This window comes from Cryptotermes secundus, unplaced genomic scaffold (genome assembly GCF_002891405.2).
Source record: "Cryptotermes secundus unplaced genomic scaffold, Csec_1.0 scaffold1441, whole genome shotgun sequence".
NCBI classification, from domain to species: domain Eukaryota; kingdom Metazoa; phylum Arthropoda; class Insecta; order Blattodea; family Kalotermitidae; genus Cryptotermes; species Cryptotermes secundus.
The window spans coordinates 253890-280639 of record NW_019734987.1 but is presented as its reverse complement, the minus strand read 5'-3'; the positions used below and the strand labels follow the sequence as shown (position 1 = coordinate 280639).

The 26750-nt window shown below is 40.2% G+C and overlaps 4 protein-coding genes across 4 annotated transcripts in view; 2 read left to right on the top strand and 2 right to left on the bottom strand.

The window, feature by feature from the left end:
- LOC111869170 (multidrug resistance-associated protein 1) overlaps nucleotides 1-9353 on the bottom strand; it is a 151260-nt gene extending 141907 nt beyond the window's left edge. Inside the window, exon 1 of the mRNA XM_033753308.1 lies at nucleotides 9180-9353. Coding sequence (XP_033609199.1) covers nucleotides 9180-9198 — 19 coding nt within the window. The 5' untranslated portion in view covers nucleotides 9199-9353. The remainder of the gene's footprint in view (nucleotides 1-9179) is intronic.
- Nucleotides 9354-13963: 4610 nt separating this feature from the next.
- Nucleotides 13964-20317, top strand: LOC111869169. Its single transcript, XM_023860441.1, has 7 exons — nucleotides 13964-13969; nucleotides 15355-15441; nucleotides 16398-16509; nucleotides 17467-17594; nucleotides 17988-18193; nucleotides 19134-19290; nucleotides 20165-20317. Exons 1-7 carry the CDS (start codon nucleotides 13964-13966, stop codon nucleotides 20315-20317), a joined length of 849 nt encoding a protein of 282 aa, XP_023716209.1.
- A 543-nt stretch (nucleotides 20318-20860) lies between these two features.
- LOC111869173 lies at nucleotides 20861-26721 on the top strand. Its single transcript, XM_023860446.2, has 3 exons — nucleotides 20861-22558; nucleotides 25495-25686; nucleotides 26323-26721. The coding sequence occupies exons 1-3, from the start codon at nucleotides 22266-22268 to the stop codon at nucleotides 26423-26425; spliced, it is 588 nt and encodes a 195-aa protein (XP_023716214.1). The 5' UTR covers nucleotides 20861-22265; the 3' UTR covers nucleotides 26426-26721.
- Nucleotides 22565-26750, bottom strand: part of LOC111869171 (ATPase family protein 2 homolog) — a 33355-nt gene continuing 29169 nt past the window's right edge. Inside the window, exon 15 of the mRNA XM_023860443.2 lies at nucleotides 22565-24109. The gene's annotated coding sequence lies outside the window, so the exon portion shown is untranslated. The remainder of the gene's footprint in view (nucleotides 24110-26750) is intronic.

Below are 26750 nucleotides of genomic sequence, written 5' to 3'. Positions count from 1 at the left end.
CAGAGCATTAACGCCGCTAGCCCCCCAGGTACGATGGTGAAGGTTTCAATTGTGTTGAACTGGATTATGTACTTACAGATGCTTACCAATATTTCGAGGAACATAGTGTGTCTGCCTTCAGGGTGGAAATTGCTTCATTTCTGTAGGTTTCTGAAACGTCGGTAAGCATTCACAAGACTATACGGTGTCACAAACCAGATAACTACACTCTGGAGTTTCCTCCAATCTCAGAAGGATGATGAAGTTTTAATATTTACGTAAGATTTGAGGTTTTCACGGCGGTGACTATGACTAATGTCTGTCAGCACGCTGGTTCCTCGCTCGCGGATTTTCTTTTTTCTTCTACCCTGAAGATGGAGGCGATACGTTCCTCCGAAACGTCGGTTAACACGATATCTATATGGCGCCAAATCCCAGAAGACTGCTTTGATTTAATATTTAATACAGAAAATCTTGTAGCTTTAGGACTTTAAGTTATTTCAGAGGCTGCAAACTGTTCAGACAGGAAACTTACCTACTTACAGCAAATGGGGGGGGGGTGCTCTCGCGTGACGCGCCTCAGTGATGGAGGGTTTCGCAGATCAAGAGAGTTTGTTCTCTTCTGCGTTCATGGGAAAGTTAGATTATAATGTAGCGTGGAAAACTCTATTTCTAAGTTCCTGAAGAACAGGACAAGCATTGAGCATAAGAAACTTTTACTAAAATGCTGAGTCAATGAAATCCTCTTTCATGTTTCTGTCCTCTAGAACGAACTTAAGAATCTCGTGTGGTCAAGGAAACTACTTGTGCGTACATTTAAAATTATACACAAAAGTCTAAACATTATACTAGACACTTTCCTTCTGAGTACAAGAAGAAAAGCCGGTCGCAGCGGCCGCGCGGTCAAATAAATGAAATATCTTCACCCCCTCGATCACTGGGATCGTGGATTCGAATCCAACTCAAGGTGTTTATTCTGTGTTTGTGTTGTTCTGTGTGTAGGTAGCGGCCTTGCGACGAGCTAATCCCCCATCCAATTGACCTCATCCTTCCAGCCGCACTAATACTGATCAGGAGATAGTCGAAACGTCAGCCTCTCACCGTGGTCTGTGGCACATCACAAGAACAAAGCCATTCCCTGTCAACCCTACTTAGTTATTTCGGTAATCATTCCCACTCATAAACAAAGGATTAGATAAAATACACGTACTTCGTCCATTTTACACCTTTAAGAAGGAGACATTATACGCCTTCGAAATTCTAATATCTCTCTATCAGACTACACGTTGTCATAACACACGAGAACACAACATGGATGTTCACCGCCGTGAAAACCCCAGGTCTTATAACGTACGCATCTTAGACAACACTGTAACAAGCACTTACTTCCTTACTTATTCAGGGAGCTGAGCCCTTCTTGAGGATCCGCCAATTCTGCAGCTACGCAAGAACTTCCCAACATTTTATGGAACCCGAAGGTTCATTACAGTGTTCACAAGAGCCCTCCACTGATCCCTATCCTGAGCCAGATCAGGCCAATCCATAACATCCCATCCTATATCTCTAAGATACATTTTAATATTGTCCATCCACCTACGCCTTGGTCTTCCCAGTGGTTTTTTCCTTCTGGCTTTCCCACCAATATCCTATACTTATTTCTCATCTCCCCCATTCGTGCTAAATGCCCTGCCCACCTCATCCTCCTTGACTTGATCATTCTAATTATACTTGGAGAAGAGTACAAGTTATGAAGCTCCTCATTATGCAGTTTTCTCCAACCTCCTGTAACTTCATCCCTCTTCGGTCCAAATATTCTCCTCAACACCCTGTTCTCAGACACCTTCAGCTTATGTTCCTCCCTTAATGTCAGAGACCAAGTTTCACACCCATATAGAACCACAGGCAAAATTATAGTTTTTTATACTCCAATTGTTATGCTTTTGGGCAGCAAACGAAAACACAAAAGGTTCCGAACTGAATGGTAGCGAGCATTACCTGTAACAAAGAATGCTCTTCCGAATTGTTTCAGTACAAGTTTTTCTCTAGTCCTCAGTTCTACAGAGAAACAAAAGTAATTGCTGGGTGTCTAAAACATCTTTGAACGTGCATTACCATCATAAAATAGTGATACGGATAATTAGGTCATCAGACTCTATTTCCAACATATGATGGGAACAGAACGCACAGGATTTCTCCTCCGTCACGCTGCTCCCAGCAGGGATACGAGACTGGTCTCGTCTCTACAGTGTCTAGACCAGTGTTTCTCAACCGCGGGGTCGCGGCCCGGTACCGGGCCCTCGTCTTCTAAAAAAAAAAAAAAGATATACCGGGCCGCGGTCTCACAAAAGTTGAGTAACACTGGTCTAGACCGTCTCTGGGGCCTACCCAACTTCCTGCCAATGGGTACTGGGGGCTCTTTCCTTGACGGATAAAGCTGGCTAGGTGTGTAACTGCCCACTCACCTCAATCTAGTGCCGAGAGGTTAAGAATAGTGGAGCTATACCTCCACTCCCCATACGTCTTCATATCGTGGTGCTTAATTAATTAAGCGCAGGGAAAACTTTACCTCTAAAGTTGTCGACTCAAGGTATGCTGCTCCCTCAAGGATGTTTTGGACAAAGTTTACGGGTAGCCACTTCCCTTGCTTTACTCACCAGCGATGTGGACTCTAGTCTACAAACACCAAGTTCCATTCCCGAGTCTACAAGACTAAGTAGACTAATAGTTCATTATCACTAATCTGTATTTTGAATTATCCATCTCAATGAGATGATCTCATATAAATTACACGCATATATACATAGAACTTAAAGAGCCGGCGTGGTGTCGTCAGTTAGCGACTGGCTACGGGCTGGACGCCTGAGGAGTCCGAGTTCGAGTCCCGGTAGGAGTAAGAATTTCCTCTTCTCCAAATCGTCCAGACCGGCTCTGGGTTTCACCCAACCTCATATCCAGTGGGTACCGGGGGTAAAGCGGCCGGGACTTGAAGGTGATCACTTACCTCCAGCTAGTGCCGAGGTCAAAAAAATGTGGATTTATATATCCAGTCCTCCATACGCCTTCATGGCGTAGTGCTTAATTCGGTGAGCACAGGGACAACTTTACCTTTATCTTTTTACATTAGACTTAATTAGAAATGCGATTAGAATTATGGGCCCGACGTTTTAAAATTATTACGATCTTCAATAATTAATCTTGTATTCTAACCATGGGGCACAGAATATAAGCATTGGAAAGTTTCCGGTCTGGCAACATCAATATTACATTCTGGCCCTTATTTGAATACATTATAATGCATAATTAATATTGATGGAAATAAATATCTTCTCAAATACCATACATATTCAGTTTAGAGTAATTCATGTCAAGGGAATTATCTCGTGCGTTAACAAGAAATAATTCCAGGAAAATATAGTAATATTTATTGAGCTAATCAGCTGCTTCTGACGTCATATATCTGAGATGTAATATCTCTTATGAAACAAGATAGTACGCAAGTTTCAGAGTCGGCGTAGGAAAATTAATACAATATTAAATGAGACTGGAAAGCGTGGGCTGTGTAATATAGTACAGAAAGTTACGAACGGCATTCTTTACGCGTATTTAAAAACCGGATTAATGAACTGTAAATTCTAGCAAAATTAAGGCCGCGGAAATAAAAATCTTATAAGGTTTTACGTGATCTAAGCCTGCCGTATTTTAATAAATAAAATAAAGGGGAGATATACTCGGAAGAAACGAAATATATATTCAGTAAGAAATTAAATAAGTCTGTAAAGGAAAGCGATTACATCATCTGGATGTTGTGTCATTGAAGTTTACCTCAAGCTTGTACTTTTAATTTTTTTTTTCAATCGATAATAATAAAATAATGGACGAACTCATCAAAGCTATTCGGAAGAGTTAAAAGAATTCAAAATGCCAAGGTGCAAAGACGCATGTAGAAACTGTATATACTTTGTTACCGATTACACCTTCCCTGTCTCTTTACACTTCACTTCTGTCAATAGATGGCACTGTCAGTCCCAAAAATGATCTCTTTGGATGTATCGACTTATACACTATTTCAGAATTTATGATTACTCTGAACAATCCACCACTGAACCATCAGTTGCTGTTGCGGTTTCTTGTGTGCCGTTGAATTGGAAAACAGAGAAAACGGAACCAGCGAGATGTTTGACGAGAAAGTTTTCAACTACAAAGTTAAAGAAGCAGCTGTAACAAAAAACAATAAAAAAATTTTTACCTTACTTTTGCTGCAGCACAATATTACCAGTAAAGTAGGGGTCATCAACCCATGCATTTCAGGGAGATCTAGAATCTGACAATATGAGCAGTGTATGGTGTCCTTTGTAGAACACATTAACGAAAATTTACTACGAATCTTACGAAATTTACGAAGTGATCTAATCTTCCTCTAAAATATCTTGAGGGTACGTCATGCCTTGAATTGACAACCTTACATAAGAAAACTCCTATTTGTTCAGCTACAAGTCCGATATATTAGTTCTGAATTCCATTCTACGTCGGAAAAAGAAAATACTCTTGTAAGAGGAGCAATGCTTTCTGGGTCGTAATGAAATGTAGTTCGCAAAAAGTACGACGTTTCGGAGGATCGTATCACCTCCAGCAGAAGTAAGTGACAAGCTGCCTCTGTTGCCGTCTTCTGCTGGTTTTTTGTTTGACTTATTCTTCAGCTCTGAAGATGAAGGCTATATATCCCTCCGAAACATTTCAATTTCTCCGAACAACACGGTGATACAATTTGCAGTATCCTCATAGTCACTGCTGTGAGAAATGCAAATCCAGAATGTAATAACTTCCCAGAGAGGCCGCGACATAGCTCAAGCGGTTGGTCACTGGCTTCCCACTGCGGCGGCCCGGGTTCGAGCCAGCTTCTGGTCATGTGGGATTTGTGGTGGACAAAGAGTCGCTGGGGCAGGTTTTCTCTGAGTACTTCGGTTTCCCCTGCCAATCTTTATTCCATCGACTGCTCCATCATCATAATCATCTGGGGCAGGTACAATAGGCCAATCAGTGGCCGACGTGCCGAGTGGACTCAGCTGGAATCTACCGCCCCCCACTATGCGAATTAAAAAAATACATCAGGAAAACTATGGCAATGCAGAGTTGTCCATCGTCTTACTAACAAAATTACACCAAATTACTTCTCCGAAGTACAAATATTCCATAAATATGCAAACGGAAAGTTTATTACCATAATAACATTATGTCAGTTCAGTCAAGTTCAGATTCTCACAACTTCCTCCCCTATGTGCCTATTCTTTCCGAATCTTAATATTTATATGTGTTTATTGGTTCATTCATCCATGTCACTTGCCCCACATAGCTCAGTAATCTTTATTTCCTTTCCCTTCGGCAGCATTCAGTTAGATTACACATTCTGAAATGTCATATCACATCATTGTCTACATCAACTGCATTACCGCCGATGGAAAGATCTGAAATACACGTATAAACAAAATCGATTAATCGAATGGACTCCATTTCCATTGTTGTTTTGAAATGGCACAGAACAGTCAAATGGCGACTTTTGTTTTACTTTTCTTATTGGAGTTCTTATCAGCATTTAACGGCGTGTTTCGGGTTCTGTTAGCAGAATTTAGTTAGCTTCTTGCGATAAGTGCTTTGTCCAAACCGCAATATGTACACGAAGAAGCAGCGTATGTTCTGATAAGTGCGAAAATTGTACGAATATTAGGATCTGTGCTAGGGACTTATTCCTATGTCTATATTGTGAAATACCTCTATGAAGTACATGGGTGAGAGAACAGAAAAACAGTTGGAAAAAAACTTTCTGAAAACAAACGTCTATTGTTGTACAAAATAAATAGAAAGTAGTGTTTATTTGCATTTCCTGCCAACGTTCAGAAAGGCGAAATCTTAAGGAATTCATCACCCGCGCTACCACCACTCATGCTACTGATATCTATGGCTCTGGAGTCCTTTTCTTGGATCTTGGCCGCTATTTCAGTCTCTTGATCCTATACAAAGTCGGTAGGACTTCTTGGACGGGGGATCAACCCATCGCAAGGCCGCTACCTACGCATAGAACAACATAAACACAGAATAAAGACCCACAGACAACCATGCTTTGAGTGCGATTCGAACCCACGATTCCAGCATTCAAGCGAGCGAAGACAGTTCATGTCTTAGACCGCACGGCTACTACTACTGCTACTAGTAGTAATAGTATTTGCAACGAACATAAAAAGTATAATGAAACTATAATGATTAATCAACTACCGGTAAATAAATATAAAATTGTCCCTGTTGCTTAATTAAGCACTATGGCATGAAGACATGTGGGGGAGTGGAGATATAGCTCGACCATTCTTGACCTCGGCACTAGATAGAGGTGAGTGGTCAGCTTCATATCCCTGTCTCTATAACCCCGGGGGAAATGCCCCCGGTTCCTGTTGGATAGGAGGCTGGGTGGGCGCCAGAGCCGGTCTGGAAGCTGTGAAGAGCTGTGCCGAAAATCGAACCCGGGTCGTCTCTATATGGATTGGGCTATCCCGACTCTGGTATGAAACCAAATTATTTCACTCAGTCGTAACATTATCATTTTTTTATAATTAGGCCACATTTACTCTCCAAGCGGTTATCTCAGCGTGTTCAGTATTAACGTGCATGCAGCTGGGGGGACATGCTGTTATTTAGTAAAAACTCGAAGAAGGAATAGAAAGCTTCGAAATTATGTAAAAGAACACGTTTGTAGAATGATGTAGAAAGTGTATTTTGGCCGTAATTCTTACTATCCTTCACATTGCAAAGATTATGACTGCCTCTGTGGTCTAACGGTCAGAGTTCCTGGCTACAGATCAAGAGGCCCCGAGTTCGATTCTCGGTGCTACCAGATTTTCTGAGTAGTGGGTCTGGAACGGGGTCCACTCAGCCTCGCGAGGATAACTGAGGAGCTATTTCAAGGAAATAGCGACTCCGGTCTAGAAAACCGAGAATAACGGCCGTGGGGATTCGTTGCGCTGACCACGTGACGCACTCTATCCGCTAAAGTTAGCACTAACTTCGCCGACAAGAGGAGGTCGCTCGGTCAGTATAGTTCGTTTGCTGACTAAAGCCACGGAGTTTGTTGTTTGTTTGTTGTCCCAGAGATTATGGCCTCTGTTCTATTCTAGTTCTAAATTAAGTCTGAAACAATGGCAGATGTCAGCCCACTACAAAGCGTACACAGGACTGCGCAACAAATAATAATGCGTTGTGCGCATGTCGTTAAATGGCGTATGACCTAACGAACATTGGTGTCAATATCGTGCAGATAGCGCATACATACTCGTATATAAAAGGCTAATTGCTTTTATTGCTAGTGGGGTGGGACTAAGTCCCTTGTACTGCGGCCACTTCTGGCCTATTGTACCAGCCCCAGATGATAGGTGAGGGTGATTGTGGAGCAATTGGTGGAATGAAGATTGGCAGGGGAAACCGAAGTACTCGGAGAAAACCTGCCCCAGCGCCACTTTGTCCACCACAAATCGCACTTGACCAGACCTGGGATCGAACCCGGGCCGCCGCGGTGGGAAGTCAGCGACTAACCGCTTGAGCTATGACGTGGCCTTATATAAAAGGCCAACTCTTCTGTCGTTATATGGCAACAGCGGAAGATAGGCTGTAGTCGTGCATCCTGATTCGTCAAAATTATTCCTCCAGATGGGAGCAGAATCTAGTGCGCACTGTCATTCCGTCGAGTTTGGTATTTAAATATAAACGTAGTGTTTTCAAAACTTTGCAAGTTCTTCAAATTACGTATTCTTCGTGGGGTTTTTTTTTCCAATAATTTTTACGTTGAAATTTAACGAAATGTATTCTAGTGTGTTAAATAATAAACTAACTTAAAAAAAACTCACCTCCAACTAATCGCGAGGCCAAAAAACGTGGATCTCTACATCAATTCCCCCATACGCCTTCATGGTTTAGTGGTGTTGATTTCTGGATTGAAAGGAATGTAATCTGAACAGTTTCTCGGTTCAGTTCGGCAGCAAAACAGTGCGTAGTTAAACAAAATAAGAAACTAACACAGACCTGGTTTCCAAGAGGTCAGGGGGACACGACTCCCCCCTCCCACACGTGAACTACCACCGTGTGTTGCATTCCGGTCCGATAAGACGAGCCTCCTAAGCATTAGCCTACTAATAACAAGAACTTCAATGTTAAGTATGCCACACTCCTGTTCACTCGAGCCGTTTCTCTCAAATGTGCCAAAGAAATGTAACAGAAAGCGCATCTTAGCAAGATATAAAACTCTGTGACCTCGAATGACGTAATATTCATACCACGTTTCGTGAAATTCGGTCAACTGGTTCACATTTTGAAAATAGGGGTACATGAAAGCAGGTCATTTCCATTTATTCCTGATGAGGTAAATGATGACAGTAAGTAAGTAAGTAAGTAAGTAAGTATATCCCTGTAACAGCCCGTGGACGCCCACAGGGTTGTGAGATGTTGAGGCTCTCACATTTTCTAGACAGTCGGCTCACAGATGGCGGTGAGGTTGTCAGTCTTATGCGCCTGGCGTCCTTTACCCCCAGGAAGATTCCTGGTACTCATTTCTGTTAGAGGCTGAGTCGACCCCAGGACCTTAGTGCAGCTAAAAGGATTAGATAAATTGAAAAGTGCACCTCGTCGGGATTCGATCCCGCGACCTTCCGGCTTGTAGCATAATGCCTCAACCAACTACGCTACCGCGTGCCCCAAATTATGACAGCCTAATAATATAACGTCGAATGGTCGGATAATCAATTAATGATAAATTGAAATTAATGTGGAAGCACAAGTTCGTGGCCTGTTTCAAGGTGGTATGCCAGAATTCACTTAGAGGGTCTGAGCAGAAACTTTAAACCTCTAATCCATGAAAGCCAGAGTCCCGGCTAAAATTCGAACAGGAAACCTCACGGAAATAAGTTAGAAGCGATACTGGTTGAGCCAGTATGTTTATGGGGGTCATCTTACACAGTAAATCTACTTTATTTCCTTTAGAAACAAAACGCAGGCTAAAAATCAAATAGGCCAGTAATTATAAAGAAAAATTAAACATTGCAAGCTCTCTAATGCAATCGCAAAGCTGGGTACAATGGATTATCATAATCATTAACAGAAAATAAAAAATTTCGGGGCATGAAACTCTTCTCCCAAGAAGAAATTATATACGTGTGGTTACTTACCTGTGCTATTAAACTGCATTACGTGCGTTCAGCTAGCATACACACAGTTTCAAATTTAGCCTAGTTTTGTAGATTGATATAACAAGGACATCCACAGAATACAGGCACGCGCAAAGGATTCATTTCACAGCACACACAAGTCTTTTCTCACCGTCACTGTCTGAATACGTTCTAAAAGCGATAGACATAAATCAGGGTTGTCTGATATATGATAAGAAATATCCTAAACAAGCTTAAAAATTCCCCGAATATTCCTAATCGCCCCTTAAATTTCTCTACCAACCGAAAAGCATTTCAGTCTATAATTTTGACTCAATTTGAGTCTACTTTCAGAATTTCGAAAGGAAAGCGGGCCCTATACTGTCGTCGTGATCTGTTCTTTGTTCGTGAATGATTTCCGGTTCCGGAAAGGAAAGAAAACTGACTGATTTAAATAAAACTTGATATCATGCCGTCTATCCTCCAACTTTTGTGTTTCATGCCATCAGTAACAGTATGATGATACTAGCCAATCATGGCATGTTTTATGACAAAAGATTTGTCAAGCATGTAACGCGTGTAGTATGATTAGTCCAGTGATTGAGATTAGATCTTTCTAAGGGGCCCAACTGAGTAGGTTTCTTCCTTCCTCAACTGAAGACGGAAACAGAACCAGTTTCCGAAACGTCGTGCTTTCTATTTCCTAGAATTCCTGACGAAGGTAAAAGTAAAAAAAAAACAGTAATTCTGTATGATTATCCTTGTGAACTATTTATAAATATAGACATGCCTATTGCGTGAATATTTTAATTTAATTTTCGAATTGATGACGTAACAAAATTGGAAAATTCGGAATTTTACTAGATCAGTGGTTTCCGAACTTCTGCAGTTTATGGAGCTCCAGGACAACATGTTGCTCTCTGAGAAACATCTTGGACAACTGATTATTTTATGTCAACTATGAACATTATTAGGAGTGGCAAATATTGTCATATTTTATCATGGCCTGCATATCTTAACAATTAATAATAATAGTTTATTTGTATGCTTAATCAATAGCCTAAAGGTCAGGTATAATGTAGGAACGAGCAAGAAACGGAAACAAACCACATACACAAACAAAAGACGAAACAAGGCAACTTGCATCATTTAGACAATATAACAATTCAGTTAGATAATGATGATGAAAATATAAAACTCCGTGGCTTGACTCCGCAAGTGAACTATACCGACCGAACGACCGCCGCTTGTCGGCGAAATTAATGCCAACTTTAGCGGATAGAGGGTGTCGCGTGGTCAGCGTAACGAATTCCCACGGCCGTTAATTTCGGGTTTCGAGACCGAAGCCGCTATTTCCTTGAAATAGCTCCTCCAGCGCTGATTTACACACTTTAGAGTTCACCGTTACACACGCACTAGAATTCTAGTTCTAGTGAAAACACTAGTTTTCACTAGGCAACGGATTTATCACAGTCTAATTGTACTTTAAATCACATATTAAATCTTCTTTGCACGACTAATTCCTTTCTTGCCCTTATTCTGCGACTGCCAATTCCGAAAATTCGACTCAATTCAATTTCTCTGCTCCCAAGCTCATATCCCGCCATGCTGACGTCTCGAATCTCGACCCTTCACTTCCGACCCGACTACCCTGCTTCTACTACTCCGTCCCGTCTTCTGACTGTGTCCTTTCTAAAGCATCGGCTCGGACAACACAGAAAACACAGCCTTCATTTTTAATGAGGCATGCTTACTTGTCCGTTACCTTGCAAAAGACGTCCTTCTGTTTCATGCAAACGCTTCGCGGGAATGTGTTTACCGAGTCGTTGCCTAGCAATGGGTATATACGTCACAATGTAAAATGCAATTTGTATAAGAAATTCAGAAAAATAAGCGAGACTGGGAAAATGCTATCATTAACTTCATTTTTCCGATTTTTTAAAAAAAAACCGCCATTACTCTCTTCCAGTAGTGGAACACTCCGGCTCAGCTCACGGAACACTAGTGTTCCCTTGGAGAACAGTTTCGGAGTCGCTGGACAATAGGCTAGATCTATGTATACACGGGCTTTTTGCTATTGTTAAATATAATTCAATGCCGTGTCTTTCATAAAATTTCTGCCATTCACTACTCATAAAAATGATAACTTCAGTCGATACAGCGTTAAACTAACTCCATGAAACGGGATCCGTCTTCAGAAACTAACAGTTACTTAGCTCGTCAAAATATTCTCCACTTCTTACTAAACTGTAACGCTGATCTCTATACCGACAAAAGCCTCTATGAATCCGATATACACACTAGCACCATATTTCCATAAGATTCATTTTAATATTATCAGTGTAACGGCCGTTGAAAATTCTATGGAAAATCTCTTCATTTGTTACATAAACTTCATCTTTCACTTAATTTCCCGTTGTACGTGTGTCATGACGACTAATGCCATCTGTCACTCACTGAAAGTAACTATATAGGTTCTTCCATCCATATTTAGGTCTCCGAAGTGGTCTCTTCCCTTCAGGTTTTCTTGGTCTGATTACAGTTCTGTAAAACAGCCAAATTGGTAAAAAAAAAAACACCGAGAGTTATGATAGAGTGTTGTCTTCTGGAATATGACTCCGTGCAGTATGATAGCAGTTTGCAGACGTTTCGGAGGAGCGTACTACCTCTATCTTCAAGGTCGAGAATAAGCGAAGCAAGCAACTAGCAAGCATAGCTCTGTTTGTTGCTCGTTTAGCTTACTACTCGACGAAAATGGAGGCAGTGATTTCTCCCGAAACGTCAGTAAACATCTATCAGGCTAAAAGGCGTAGCCTAGTAAAAAAGTCTGTAAAACAGCCAAATTGGTCAGGCCGTGAATGCCCATAGGGTTGTGAGACGTTGAGGGTCCCACATTATCTAGACAATCGGCTCAAAGATGGCGGTAAGGTTGTCAGCCTTACGCGCCGGCCGCGCTTTACTCCACAGGAAAATTATTTAATTCCTGGTACTCATTTCTGTTAGAGGCGTAGCCTAGTCAGATCGAATAACTGTAAGGTACGGGAAGATGAAAGCTCTCATGGCCCAGGAGTGTCACTTTCTGGCGCGTGCAAAGTCGCAATTCCCGCTGCATTGAGGTTGCTGTAGAAAGTGTTCATCCTACTTTATATCTTAATATCTCACTGCAGAGGGGCAAATCAACTTGTTGTCTAGACAAGGTGTCTTCTCCGAATTCTTGATTGCTTGTATTGATCCTTTATTGCTCCGAGGATCAGCACTAGAAGCCGGTACCACGAAACCAGTCTTGGTCCGAACCATCCCACGGTTAGTCGCCATAAATTTGCTTTGAATATCGTCAAATTATTGTTATACTGCAGCAGGGGTATCTCCGTTAGTGTGACGATGAGCTATGTGCTTGAAGGTCGGGGTTTGATTTCCGGCAGGGGGAAGAGGTATCTCTATCTCTCTACTCCAAAACGTCCATATTGAATCTGGGGCTCAACCAGCCTCCTACCCAATGGGCACCGGGGCTCTTTCCATGGGAATAAAGTGGTCGGAGAGTGAAGCTGACCACTCACCTCCATCTAATGCCCAGGTCAAGAATGGTGGATCTATACCTCACTCCACCATACGTCTTCATGGCGTTGTGGTTAATTAACTAAGCACAGGGACGTTACCTTTTACCTTTAATTATTATTATTAGTGTTACTATTATTATCATTATTAATATTACACATAATTTAAAAATTATAAGACCATGTGAACCAAAAGGGGAGTACAGAAATTGTCAGGGGAAAATACTTAAAAAGTTATATTTGAGGTTCTCTCTGTGGTGCCTGTGAAGAATGTGACGCCACGCAGTCTTCTAGAAGTTTACAGACATTTCGGAGGAACATACTGCCTCCACCTTCAGGGTCGAAATGTAAGTCAAGCAAGTAACCAGTCAGAAGCCAAGAGACGGAGGCACTAAGTTCCTGCAAAACGTCGGTAAAATTCTACTAGATTATACGAGGAATTTGTCATTTATACTATATATATTCATTTCCAGAGTACTCGCCTAAAACATTGTAACCTATAAGTGATTAAGACAATGGGAACCCTATTGAAAAAGATTTTAAGGAGTTTCATTGAATTAGCCTTGACTGTATCGAAATGACTTACACGGATCAGGAGACTTTCGTCTGATGTTTTCTTTATAAGGCGCCCTAGCATCAGAGAGTTGATTAACCAAAAAATTTTTTGGTAAAAAACAAACTACGTGGCTTTAGTCCGCAAGCGAACTATACCGACCGGGCGACCGCCGCTTGTTGGCGAAGTTAGTGCCAACTTTAGCGGACAGAGGGTGTCGCGTGGTCAGCGCAACGAATCCCATAATCCGTTAATTTCGGTTTTCTAGACCGGAGCCGCTACTTTTCCATTCAAGTAGCTTCTCAGTTATCCTCACGAGGCTGAGTGGACCCCGTTCCAGACCCACCACTTCTCAGAAAATCTGGTAGTTTCTTGATCTGTAGCCTGGAACTCTGACCACTAATCAGACTCTGAGGTCCTGAATGCGAACTGGTCTTATTACTGAGTAAATCCGGTTTCTCTGAATGTATTCGCCAAATCACTTATCCAGAATTTTGTAGTGGAATACAGAGCGGCACACAGTGTCAATATCTTCCTCGCATACAGAACTGTAGCTCTTGGCAAGGTCGTCAGCTGTACCGTTATTGACTGTTCATAGCATCAAGCAAGAAGGCAGGGCCTCTTGTAGAAGGGCGCAGTGCGTGCTGGTTGTCTATAGTGGCCATAACATACCTCAGCTTCGATCTTCTACTATCAACATGGAGGCAAGACTTTCCTCCGAAACGTTGGCGCCCAGCTAGCACACTGCACGGTGCCTTAAGACAAAAGATAATTTGAATCTCTATTGTAGAGAGCAGAGTGAAGCATAATTTGCTGCTGGTCTTGCCAGCACAGTCATTTTTGGTTTCGGGACTCGTTGGGACTTACGACCATATTTTTGTTCCTTCAAAGACTACATATGTGTTTCGAACTGGGGCTTCCTCTTCGATGGGAAAGGGGCCCACTACTATAGTCGACTGACATCCCCTAAAACCGCAATCTTATGCAGTGAATGCATGTAGTCTCCAGGCACAAACACAGAAGTTCCATTATTGCATACGCACTAAAGGATGTTCCCTTCAATTAATTTCTCGTCTGCTTTCAAGTATCCCATTTAAACCCACAACAACATTTTTATGGAGTGATGGGTGTAACAAAAATTCATCAAGTTAAACAAAGAACTCCTTTTCTTCAAATGCTTCCATCTGTAATCAGAAGTCGGGGAAAAATATAAAATAAGTAATTGTACAAAGTCATGATATAATTCTGACATAATTTCCACTGCATGTTAAGACACCAGACATACCATAACTAAGAGTTCAGATGTGGACCATGTTTGTCATCTTTCAACAAACCAAATAGGTTTATGTAATGGTAACATTCTGAACTTTTATTTGGGAGTTGCTCAGCTTGACACTGGCTATCCTGACATTTTACATGGTATTCCTCAGTCCCTCTCGGTAAATGCTAAGGCTGTACCTTTATTAGTTCACAACTGTTTCCTTACAAATTATTTCCAATTCATTATTCATCAGTCATCCTACCATTCGATGCGATATAATCACAAATTTAAATAATAATCACCATCACCATCATAATCATCAAAGTTGTCAACAAGTCGGATCATTTGTTGACCCATTCCAATCTCAGATCTTTAAAAATATCTTCAATGGTCATCTACATTCTCAGTTCCAGGTGGCTTGCATTTCATCTTTAATTTGGAAACACACAAATAAAATACTTGCCACAGTCATAATGGTTTAAAGTGATTACAAAGATGGACAGTTTCTGAGAACATTTTCTTTGGTTTGAAAAATTTGCAACAAAATTCAGTTTTAGTTCACAGTGGACAATTCAGGATACACCTTAACATGAAACATAAATATTCAGAACTTCATGTATTTGTTACTAACTCCAGGTAAAGATACAGACTGGATCTGATGCAGTGTCCTGCCGGAAGATTCCTACACATTAATTACCAACATAAAGTAATGAAATCTTGTTAAAAGGGATGTTAAAAAATTGTAACAAGCAGTAAATTACTGCAGCCCATATTTTCAGCCCTTTCAGTATGTTGAAATTTCTAAAATATTTCTCTCTTTATTTGCAGTTGGAAGCCAACAGAAGAAACCTGACGAGAAAGAATTTATTTGCCCAGAAGGTGCTGGAAATGGAAATTTTGCTGATCCTGCAACATGTAGGAGGTTTTATCAGGTGGAGTTAAAGATCATGGATAAGCGAACTTAAAGTAAATTCTAACAGGTTCTGATGCTGGTATATAACATTCAGAATTACTGGGATGTTGGACTTTGTCCATTTTCTGGTATTCTAAAAAACATAACACACAGCGTTTTGGAAACTGGATCTGTTTCCGTCTTCAGGTGAGGGGGGGGACACCTATTCTGTTCCCTTAAAAAGAGCTAACCTCAATCAATGGAAAACCCATGTCAGTCAGAGTCAGAGTTATTTTAGGACTGGCGGTTTACCGCCAATCATTTCGTCTTGGCTTCAAGCCCCTTGGGACCCACAACCAGTAGTTTTTTTCCAACTGAACACTTGTGGTCATAGTCCTTACATAACATCCTCTTTGATGAGAGCATGAGTCTGTCATTTACAATTGCTGCTGGCACTTGCCAGTGCAGTCATTCTCAGGTCCAAGTCCTGCAGGACTCACGACCATATTTTACAGTCTCAGATTTGAGACTCCCCCAATCTGGAGGGTCAGGTCCCTGTAATTATATGGACCACAAACAGGGTAGAACAGTTCTACCCTCAGGCACTGGATTCCCCTCTTGTCGCCTCCTACCACTCACAGGGATATGGTGGAGGTATTCAAACCTGCCTCCACACGAGGAACTGCAGAAGAAATTGTAAACAAGGCCGCATTAAAGACAGAAATAAGTGTGCGATACATCCATGCAACAGGCTGCTGAAATACAATACTAGCTTCTAATTTCTTATAGTAGTAGTTTAGTCTACATACAGTGACAAACTGTGATACATAGCAGGTTTAACATTTTAACATTTATTCTTATTTATGTTGTTTCTTAAAGGGTTTAATAAACATGTGTTAAGCTCTTCCAGTTGCCTCCAATCAAGTCTGCTAAACACAGCCCTGTCCACATTACCATTTCCTTACTGTCTGCATTGCAGTGTGTGGATGGATACCCATACCTCAACAGATGCCCTTCTGGTCTCTACTTCGATGATATCAACAAGCTGTGTACCTTCAAAAATGAGGCACGGTGTGGTCCCATCTCCACAAGTAAGTGTCGCACACTTTGAATTTGAGGCTCTGATATTGGCAACGATGAAGAATACCATCTTCTAGAATGTGACGCAGTGTAAGCTGGTAGAAGTTTACCAGTGTTTCAGAACAATGTGTTGCCTCCATCCTCAGGGCCGAATAATAATCCAACAAAGCAGGCAGCAAGCAGAACAACATTCTTCATCCTGGCTACTTGCATGCTTGGCTTATTTTTCGACCCTGAAGATGGAGGCAACATGATCATTCAAAACGTTGGTTGAATTTCAACAGACTGCATGGCATTATATTTCAGAAGATACGCTTCTCCATGTGGTTTTGTCTGGTGATCATATCTGACCATCATCATTCTATTACAGTAATAATCAACAAATATATTGTAAACCATATACTCTGCCTGCTTTTACACTTAATGACGTAAACACTTGCTCTTTTCCCAAAGCTTTTCAGTGAAATTAAATGATTAAGACACTCAAACTCCAAACCTCGAACAATTATTCATCTGCTAATTTTTTTTTCAATACATGTATGGGTTAAAAATTCTAACATAAAATTTCTGTTTAAAAATATAAATGATTATGAATATCTCATCCAAACCTGTGACATTTTTACCACTGAAATATAAAGTTCTGTACCATGAAATATTTTATATTCCATATATATATATATATATATATAGATATGTTGAATTATTTTGCCGTATAAGAACCACGCACATTAAAGTTACTTGAGTTTCAAAGAATATGTAAATGCAATGATGGTCTTATACAAACCAATAAATAGTCCTGTGCATATAAATGCAATACACATGTGAAGTAATAACAAGGTTAATTATAATCTGTTTTCTATATCAATGTGCGGTAAATACGTCTTTGGATAAATGGCTGCTTTTATAGTTGTTCATTTTCTATGATGTCTAAATTTATACTGAAACTGAAAACTCTCATTGTGTTACAGCCCCTGCTCCAATCACGGAGCCACCTGCCGACCTCGCCAAGAAATGTGACACAAGTGCCTGTGTTCTACCTTACTGCTTCTGTTCCCGAGATGGCACCCACATTCCTGGTGATCTTAACCCAGAAGATGTAAGTAGCAAGACATGTTCTTAATTCAGGTACAATCAAAATAAATTCAGATAACTGATGATTAGTTATATGAATTACAGTCAAATTAAAATACTGGTGATCTATGTCATCAGTCAGTGACTTCTTTTACGTCCAACTTGTCACTGCATAAAAAGAGCCTTGAACCCAATTTATGACATCACCTTCTCATTGGAATGTATGTTTATGAGAATGACTGCTAAGAAGGTAGACTGAATGAACAAAAATCTTCTCATCTTGGGTTAAAAAAATAATGGTTATGTGATGAGAAAGGGCTAAATGGTGAGGGGTTTCAAACAAGTCACACTGTCACTAAGCCTCACTCTTCATAATGCTATGTACATGAACATTATTATGAAATTCATTTCATTCCAGACTCCTCAGATTATAATGATGACATTTGATGGTGCTGTAAATCTCAACAATTTTGATCATTACCAACGAGTTTTCACACAAGACCGGAAGAATTCCAATGGTTGTCCAATAAGAGGCACCTTCTTTGTGTCTCATGAATACAGCAACTACAATATGATCCAACAGTTAGCACATGCTGGGCATGAGATCGCAACAGAAACAATCTCGTAAGTGAAAAATCATTTTCCTCATATCAACAAACTCTCAGTCTTGCACCTTTCTTGTCATCTTGCCGCAGTGATACAATACACACAATCCATAATGCACTATGAAGGGGCCACAATAATTCCATAATTCAGGAAGTTTTCTATACCATTAAGATAACCAGTAATGTGGAGCTATACCTCCAATTCTCCATGTCTTCATGACACAGTGCTGAACTAATTAAGCACACATACACCTTTACTATTACTACACAATTTATTCTGCACATTTTGAATGCCAAATGTTCTGACTTAATATGAAAAAATATTAAAAATTAATATAGATAACTTTCATAAATATAAGCAAACAAAAATTCTACTTTTTAAGTATGTCACCAAAATTATATAATTTCCATTACCTTCAGCATATCCACATTTCTGTATGATATAATTTTGCTCTAGTGAATTTCCATTTCTGAAGAGATCTGAATTTGATTCACATCAGTCTACTGGCATTATTAAAAGTCAAAGAATAAGATTGGTGTGTTCTGGACTGTGACACAAAGTGGTCCAGTAGATTACCAATGTTTTGGACTAAGGTCATGTTGGATGGCATAAAGCGTTATAACAAGAAAGAACAGGCTTTCACTTTATCTAAACCTGTGAATGTCTGAAGGAAATGTGAGCAAGAATTGTTATTTTGGTACAACTGAATTTGCTCCCAAGCATCTTGACATTTCTAGCAGGTACAACGGTTCTATGGCAGAAAAATCAAGCAGGTTCCACTGCAGCAGATGCTAATATCTCAATTCTTATACAAGTTAACCTGAACACTGACGACAATTCTGCATCAATAGTGAACATGCTGATATATGTCTTACTACTGTAATAACAGGGACGTAATTTTTAAGATTTCCACTAAATATGCAGTAATTAGCCTAATAAAAATGTACTTTCATTTAAGATTGCAGCAAGGTTTACAAGACAAGGGGTATGAAGAATGGGTAGGAGAAATGATTGGAATGCGCGAGATTCTCAGGCAGTTTGCCAACATTTCAAAGAGTGACATTGTTGGCATGAGAGCGCCATACCTTAAACCTGGACGCAACACCCAGTATGAGGTATAATTACATGAAACTTCACCTGTAGACATTGCATGGGTCAGATTCGCTGATTTTATATTAATAAATAAATAAAAACTACTTCATAATGCTTAACACTGTGGCAAAAGTAACACAATATAGAAGTTAATGTCTAATTGCTATAACCACAAAAACTGTAAATTTTCTGCAAGTTGGCCATGTTTGAATGCCCAACATTGATAGGTTTCATGATAGTAAGTCGCTGTAAAGTTAGTGCCTCGTAACTTTAGCCACATGGAAAGGTAAATGCTGTTGGGGAGCATGCGAAGCTGTACACTTGCTGTGGTGACGTTCATAGCTACTCCCCGAGCGGAAAACATTGCCTACGGAGACCAGGAGTAGTACTATACACCTGACCATACTCCAAGACGCTACCTTCCAAACTGGTAGTACGCACGCTGACGTAAGCTGATAAGACTGCTCAACCAGCTCCACGAGAGATGGTATGACCCCTCTACCACGGCTAGAGTTCCGAGGAACTAACAGTATGTACTTTAGCTTATTTTGGACTTCACCCATCGTCTGGTAAGTAAAAGACAAAAGACCACGATGTTTCGGAGACTGGATCTGTCTCTGTCTTCAGGTGGATAGGGAAGGATAAACCTACTCAGTTGGGCCCATTAGAAAGAGCTAGTCTCAATCACTGGACAAACCCCGGTCTGTAAAAAAACAACATATGAACAACCGACGGAGACAGATCCAGTCTCCAAAACGTCATGGTCTTTTGTCTTTTACATACCAGACGATGGGTGAAGTCCAAAATAAGCCAAAAGAAGTACAGTATACACCATCGTCAGAATCCTTTCAAGTCTACCTGAGTATGTACATAGCTTATGATCTTGTTTATCAACAGGTACTGGAAGACTTTGGCTACATCTATGACAGTTCAGTTGGAATACCACCACTGAAGGTCCCAATCTGGCCTTACACACTGGACTACAAGATACCACACGAGTGTCGGTCAGGCACATGCCCCTCTCGTTCTTTCCCAGGTATTCCCCAGTAACTATGTCTTTGAGTTTCATAGTCTCTTTCCAAGTATTTAAGCCTGACTCCTCAAATAAATTCACACATACCTTTGTGCACAGCTGATTTATTTTTTTTTTTTTACAAAAGTGTGACAAAAAATACTCTCTTTGACAATGGTCACATAGATTACAGAGTTCAATATGTTGCTAAAAGATGGCAGAAGCAGTACACAACATTGTTCACAGTTTCCCAAAGATGATAAAACAAAGCAAAAATCCACACCATAGGAACTCCAACAAAGGATCTAAATAAAATATTTCTGATGGGACTGTTCCAACAATGAACTTTCAGTGATTGTACTTTTTTTTTTTGTTGCTAGTGGGGTGGGACTAAGTCCCTTGTACTGTGGCCACTTCTGGCCTATTCTACCAGCCTCAGATGGTAAGTGAGGGTGATTGTGGAGCAATTGGTGGAATGGAGATCGGCAGGGGAAACCGAAGTACTCGGAGAAAACCTGCCCCAGCGCCACTTTGTCCACCACAAATCCCTCTTGACCAGACCCGGGATCGAACCCGGGCTGCCGCGGTGGGAAGCCAGCGACTAACCACTTGAGCTATGGCGCGGCCATTAGTGCTTGTACTTAGTTATTTTATTGTGATATAGTAGTACTGAGGTTATGTGGCACCAACTGAGATATGGTGAAATGATGAAAGGGAAGGAGGAGAAAGGGACTGTGGTTTATTCAAAGGTACCATTCTTGTATCTGGTTGGTGAAACCAAACAAAACTGCACAAAATCTCATCTAGGACACCCAATACTCAAACTTCATAATTTCATCTGCTGTTAGGTAAATTAACCCAAATGGAATGAACTGTGTAAAATTGAAAAGTAGACCAACACAGGTCAGCCTAGGAAAGCACTATAGGCATACAAGCTTAAAAAAAAATAATGTGTTTTAGATCTGTTACTGCTACTGTCAACTTGAAGCACAAAAGAAAACAATAGCACACACAGTCTGATGAATATAACAAAATACAGTAAAGAGAAATGAGCTACACCATAATTATGTAATCTGATAGTTACTGGGCCAGAGTCCACATGCTGAACAGGAAGGGCCAGACTCAATATGTTATCAAAAGAGCACAACAGTGTAAAAAATTATTATCCAGTTAAGCTACACATTACAAATTGTTAAATATTCAACATATAACAAGTAAGCACCTTTACATTTGCTCTGTGAAACAGAGTTCTTCTTTTTAGAAACTAACAATCACTAAACAAGTCAAATTTCCCCACTTTTTACTGAACTCAAGGCTTCATTACTGTGTTCACAAGAGCCTGAGACTGGGTTCTATCCTGAGCAGACCCAGTCCACATTCTAAAATCCTGTTTCTTTCCACTCATTTTTTAATATAAATTATTTTTATGCAAACAATATTAGACAGGCCAGGATGCTGTTATAGGCCTTGTGAGAACTGGAACAGAATGGGGTGTGAATGTAGGTTTTTTCAGTAGCAGTAATGAACTGTCAAGTTTTGTAATATTTTAAAGAGAGGTGTCTGAAATAATACTGTATATTTCTTTCTAGGATTCTGAACGAATAGAACCACAACTTTTTGCCTTCTTGGTTGAAACATTCAAATTATACATGTTACATATACAGTGCAAATTATAAATTAAACACTGACTTATCCTGACTGGCCTGTATTAGAATTTGATTATCTGCATAGAGTAACAGCATTTAGGCTCTGTCCTTGCCTTATTCTAACTTCCGGGTCAATTTAGTATTTTCATTCTCTCAAAAAGGCCATCAAGACAGTGAAATTTGTATACTTACATATTTATAAACATATCTAATATTAGTAAGGCAGTAATAAAATGTCCAAATTCTCACTACTGAGAACCTTACACCACTGGTGATGCTTTTACAAATTTTTATGATAGGTTATAACAGGTTACATTCAGATTCTTCAACTTAAGTCATTATGAAATTATGTTCTGGATGCAGTAATGTACAGAGCTTTTGTTCAGGTGTATGGGAAGTGCCGCTTAATGCTCACTACGTAGAAACATACGAAGGTGGACACTGCCCCTATCTAGACCAGTGTGTCCTTCATAACCATGATCCTGATGAAGTATTTGAGTGGCTGCGTGAGGACTTCAATCGCTACTACCTACAGAACAGAGCTCCTTACATGATGCCATTCCATACGAACTGGTTCCAAATTAAAGAGCTGGAACGAGGCTTGCACAAGTTTCTCGATTGGACCGAAACACTGTAAGTAATAACATGTTCATGACACAGCAGGACCCCAAATAAGGTTTCTTTTGAAAGAAGTGGATTTAGACACAAAACTGAGGAAAATCTCAGACGAAAGTAATTTAACACTGAGATTACTGATTTGGAATCACTGAAACTGAACATTAAATGCAGCAAAACCTTAAATCAAGAAACGTTAAATGGGGATCTTGCTGTAACGACCATTCATGACAAACGCTCAGATACAAAATATGAAACTCATAACATTAAAATATAATACAATTTGTGAATTTGTGAAAATTCAAATTGAACACATTTTTAAGGTTATTGTATGACATTAATATTAAAAGAAAAGTCATTCCTTTAACACAGCAGTGAATTAATTTTGAAAAATGGCTAAAAAACTTGAATTCAGTTGTTCAAGAGAAGTAAGGACATGTTTTATACACTTTCAGGTACCCTTCTGCTGAACCATAAGTCTTCTGACCATGAACTGAGAGAAATGAGATATAATAAAAAAAAAAAACAATATCACAATCTGTGAGTGGTCAGCAAAACAGACTAGTACTTGACGTAGGGAAAATTTAATTGCTACAAGAAGAAAAAGGTGGTGAATGTTCGTTAGGATTACACTCAGTGTCGCCACCAGCAAGCAGTGGCAACTGAGAACACTTCTGCAGTGGGCTTTCAGTGCCAAAAGGCTTCGAGGAACCAGTGTGGGAAGTGGGGAGTTTAGCAAAAGTCAGGGAATATGATGATGTGTTTGCTGGAGTGAGAGTGGTAGATCTGGGGGTCTTCAAATATTGAGTTACTGTGGAATGCTTCAATGCGTGCTGTTTCAGTCTGTAGAGATCTTTATAGACAGCCAAGGCAGATGACAAATTCCTACCAAACTGTAAACTCCGCTCTAGATTTGGGTCCATATCCATTGCTTCCTGGGCAAGCCGATCAGCAAGGGTGAAGAAGAGGGCCAGCTTCTTTGTTGTCAGCTCGTCTGATGGCACAACAGTCTGTTGTTCCTCATCCTCCTCTTGTTCTACCTGCAGAAAACTTTCAGCTTTCACTTCAGCTGGGGAATTTGGGGAGCAAATGTGTACAGATTTGGAACCTTCATTTATAAGCTTGGTGTTATATAGATTTTGCCGCTTCTTGAAGTTTTCGAACCAACCCTTACTTGCCAAGAAAGACTCAGTACCTGAAGAACCCCCATCTTCTTGCTGTAAGTGTTTGTACAGCTTCAGTGCTTTTGCACGAATAACAGTGCTGTTCAGGGCATCTTTCTTTTTCCTCTGATCTTCCATCCATGTTACTAACATCATTTCCATTTTTTCCAGCAAAGGATTTCTCACTCTTATCGACTTCTTTGCAGCTACTGAGCATGACTGGGCTATAGCACTTCTAATTTTTTCTGCACTCTTCTTTATAGTACGTATGCTTGACTCATTTACGTTATATAAACGTCCAACCGATGCAGCAGTCTGGCCTCTCTCAAGTCGCTGAATAATATCAAGCTTTGCTTCCAGAGTTAGTGCAGTCCTCGGCCTCTTCATCTTAGTACCTGCAACATGCCTAAATAGAAGAAACAGTTACGTAGGTGAATCACATGTGTACTGACAATAAATTGTTGCAGATGGCAGTGACATAAAGAATTCAAATTATTTGGGCCCCTCTTTTCCATCAATAGCCACAATAGCTGAGGGGTAAGCATTACTAATTAAAATCTGGAAGGTCCTGCGCTCACACCTCAGCAATCTATAATGACTATGGTTTGTTTTTTTCTTTACAGCTGCTCCATTCAAACATTAGGAGAATGTTTCAAATTTAGGCATAGGTGCTTCCCTCCACATATAGCCTATATAGGTGATAAAGTGTCATTAAATAATTAATGATTAAAGAACTACTCAATAAATTGATAAATCAATCAATCTGAAAGGTTTTCAGGAAAAGAAATAAAAAATAATTATTGTAATGTGAAGTGTTGTTCTGCATGAACAAAATTTACAAAATTATGTCAAAGGCAATATAAAAATTGATANTTCCCCCCCCCCCCCCCATACTTAGCAGGCAAGGAACACCTGAGCCTAATCTTGTTTTAATATAAAACTAAAACAAAAGTTCCTCATGTTGTTTATACAATATGGACTGGGAAATTTTCCATCAATTTCTCTTTCTGAAAAAATCTTGGACATGCTGTATGTTCCTGCCCTCTCTTGGAAAAACTACTGAAATAATCTCCAAAGCACGAGTACATAAGACAAGGGCAATCACCGGCACGGTGTTCATTAAAAAAGACGACCAAAGCCCTGCCCACATCGATCTTAGTGATTCTTCAGCCCATACTGCATAGAATAAAAGGCAATCCCAACAGTCACTGGGATCAGACATAAATGTGTTATGAAAACCTTGGACAGGGAACAGGTGTTTTTGCTACTAACAAATATAAACAAGCTATGCCTAAGTAACATACACTACTTGGGGCCTGGATTATATGTAAAGGCAATAAGAAAGGTAAAGATGTCGATGTGCTTAAATAATTAAGCACTATGTCATGAAGGCATATTTAGGAGTGGATATATAGATCCACATTTTCTTCACCTCACCACTAGTTGGTGAGAGATCAGCTTCATGCCTCGGCCGCTTTACCCCTGAGAAAAGGGCCCCCACTACCCACTGGATAGGAGGCTGAGTGGGCCCCAGAGCTGGTCTCAATGACTTGGAGAAGAGAAAATTCTTGACCCTACTGGGACTCAAACTCTGACCCCTTGGTCATCTAGCCCACAGCCAATCGCTATACCAACAATGCTATCACGGTTGCATGAAGTATACAGTTATTACATAGTTCAAACCAGAAGTGCAGTAGAATATCCTTTAAATGTTTAAAGGGACATGTTACCACAGCAGGGGGAAGATCTTGTATTAATATTCCTATATTTCAATACACTATCTTGTTCCAGGCCAGATGTATGGTTTGTAACCATCACACAAGCACTGGTGTGGATGACAGACCCACGGCCAGCTAAGAATATCAACACTTTTGACCCGTGGAACTGTGCCAAGAGACAAAATATCCCACCTCCCCCCTGCAATCTGCCTAACAGCTGTGCTCTGACATTCAGACCCCCAGAAGCTAACGTTTCATCCACAAGGTAAGTTTAGTGTTTCACAACTAAATAAGCAATGTACAGAAATAATGAAATTCAAATTAGCTATAATCTTAAAGAGACTGAGGCAGGTTCAAGAGGTGGGATTAAGTCTACTTTCTTATTAAGATCGAGAGAGAGAGAAACAAGAGGGGACAATGGAGGAAAAACAAAAGTGGTAGTGGTAATCACATCAGCCATGGACCTGCACTTTATAAGACTGAAACAATATTATGTGTCAAAAAATGTGAGGAGGCAAGCTCACCTGATGAAGGACTGAAAAAGCAAACCATGTTAAGCTCCCATTATCCAGCATGTATTGAGAATGGTGTGTGCTGGATTCACAAATCTGCCAGTTGCAAGAGAAAATCCTTACAAAACCAAATTTTTACCCTATTTCTGTTTTTAGATTATTTTCCTTATTTTGAAAAAAAAAGAAAAAGAAAAAGAAGATGCATGTGACCATCTTGCTGTGGGTGTGTGTCCGTCTGTTTGCGTATCCGCCCCCCTTCTACTTTTTGACTTATGGATCACCTTGCTGTGGCCCCCCCCCCAACACTTTTATAATTTTCTATGTGGTCTGTGTCATCTCAGAGGAAAGTAGGCACTTAGTTCTTCGAGTCCAATGAACTAATGTTTCAGGTACCTCGTGACTTGTCGTGAATGTCCAGTTCGTTATCCATGGCTGGGAGATTCTGGAGGAACTGGAGTGGATGGAACTGATGCCTACATTCCTGAAAACTAAGTAATATTGCCCTCATGCAAAGCCTGTGCTACATGGGATGTCTCCACACAGGGTCTTTACTCAATCTGGATAAAACATTAAGAGGCTTAGAGGTTGCTGCTACAATGGATGACGACAGTGCCTCTTTCAAAACATAGCATTCTGTGGCAGAAGCAATAGAACTTGGCCAGAAGCAGAGAAAAATCTCACTTAAAATTCTGATTATTTTTTCTTGTATATTCGAATTTACTTCACAGGTTGAGAATGTTTCTTGTACAGATTAAGTATTCGTCCTTATTAAAAACAAAGAAAGAAAATATTTGGTTCTGATTCTCATTAACAAATT

Excerpts from the sequence above, each read along its gene's own strand:
- LOC111869169 (XM_023860441.1), top strand. Across the intron at positions 17,595-17,987 it reads GTGATCTTAACCCAGAAGAT|ACTCCTCAGATTATAATGAT; the intron begins GTAAGTAGCAAG and ends ATTTCATTCCAG. Across the intron at positions 18,194-19,133 it reads ATCGCAACAGAAACAATCTC|ATTGCAGCAAGGTTTACAAG; the intron begins GTAAGTGAAAAA and ends CTTTCATTTAAG.
- LOC111869173 (XM_023860446.2), top strand. The coding sequence starts at position 22,266 with ATGAAATTATGTTCTGGATGCAGTAATGTACAGAGCTTTTGTTCAGGT. Across the intron at positions 22,559-25,494 it reads CTCGATTGGACCGAAACACT|GCCAGATGTATGGTTTGTAA; the intron begins GTAAGTAATAAC and ends ATCTTGTTCCAG. Across the intron at positions 25,687-26,322 it reads GCTAACGTTTCATCCACAAG|GTACCTCGTGACTTGTCGTG; the intron begins GTAAGTTTAGTG and ends CTAATGTTTCAG.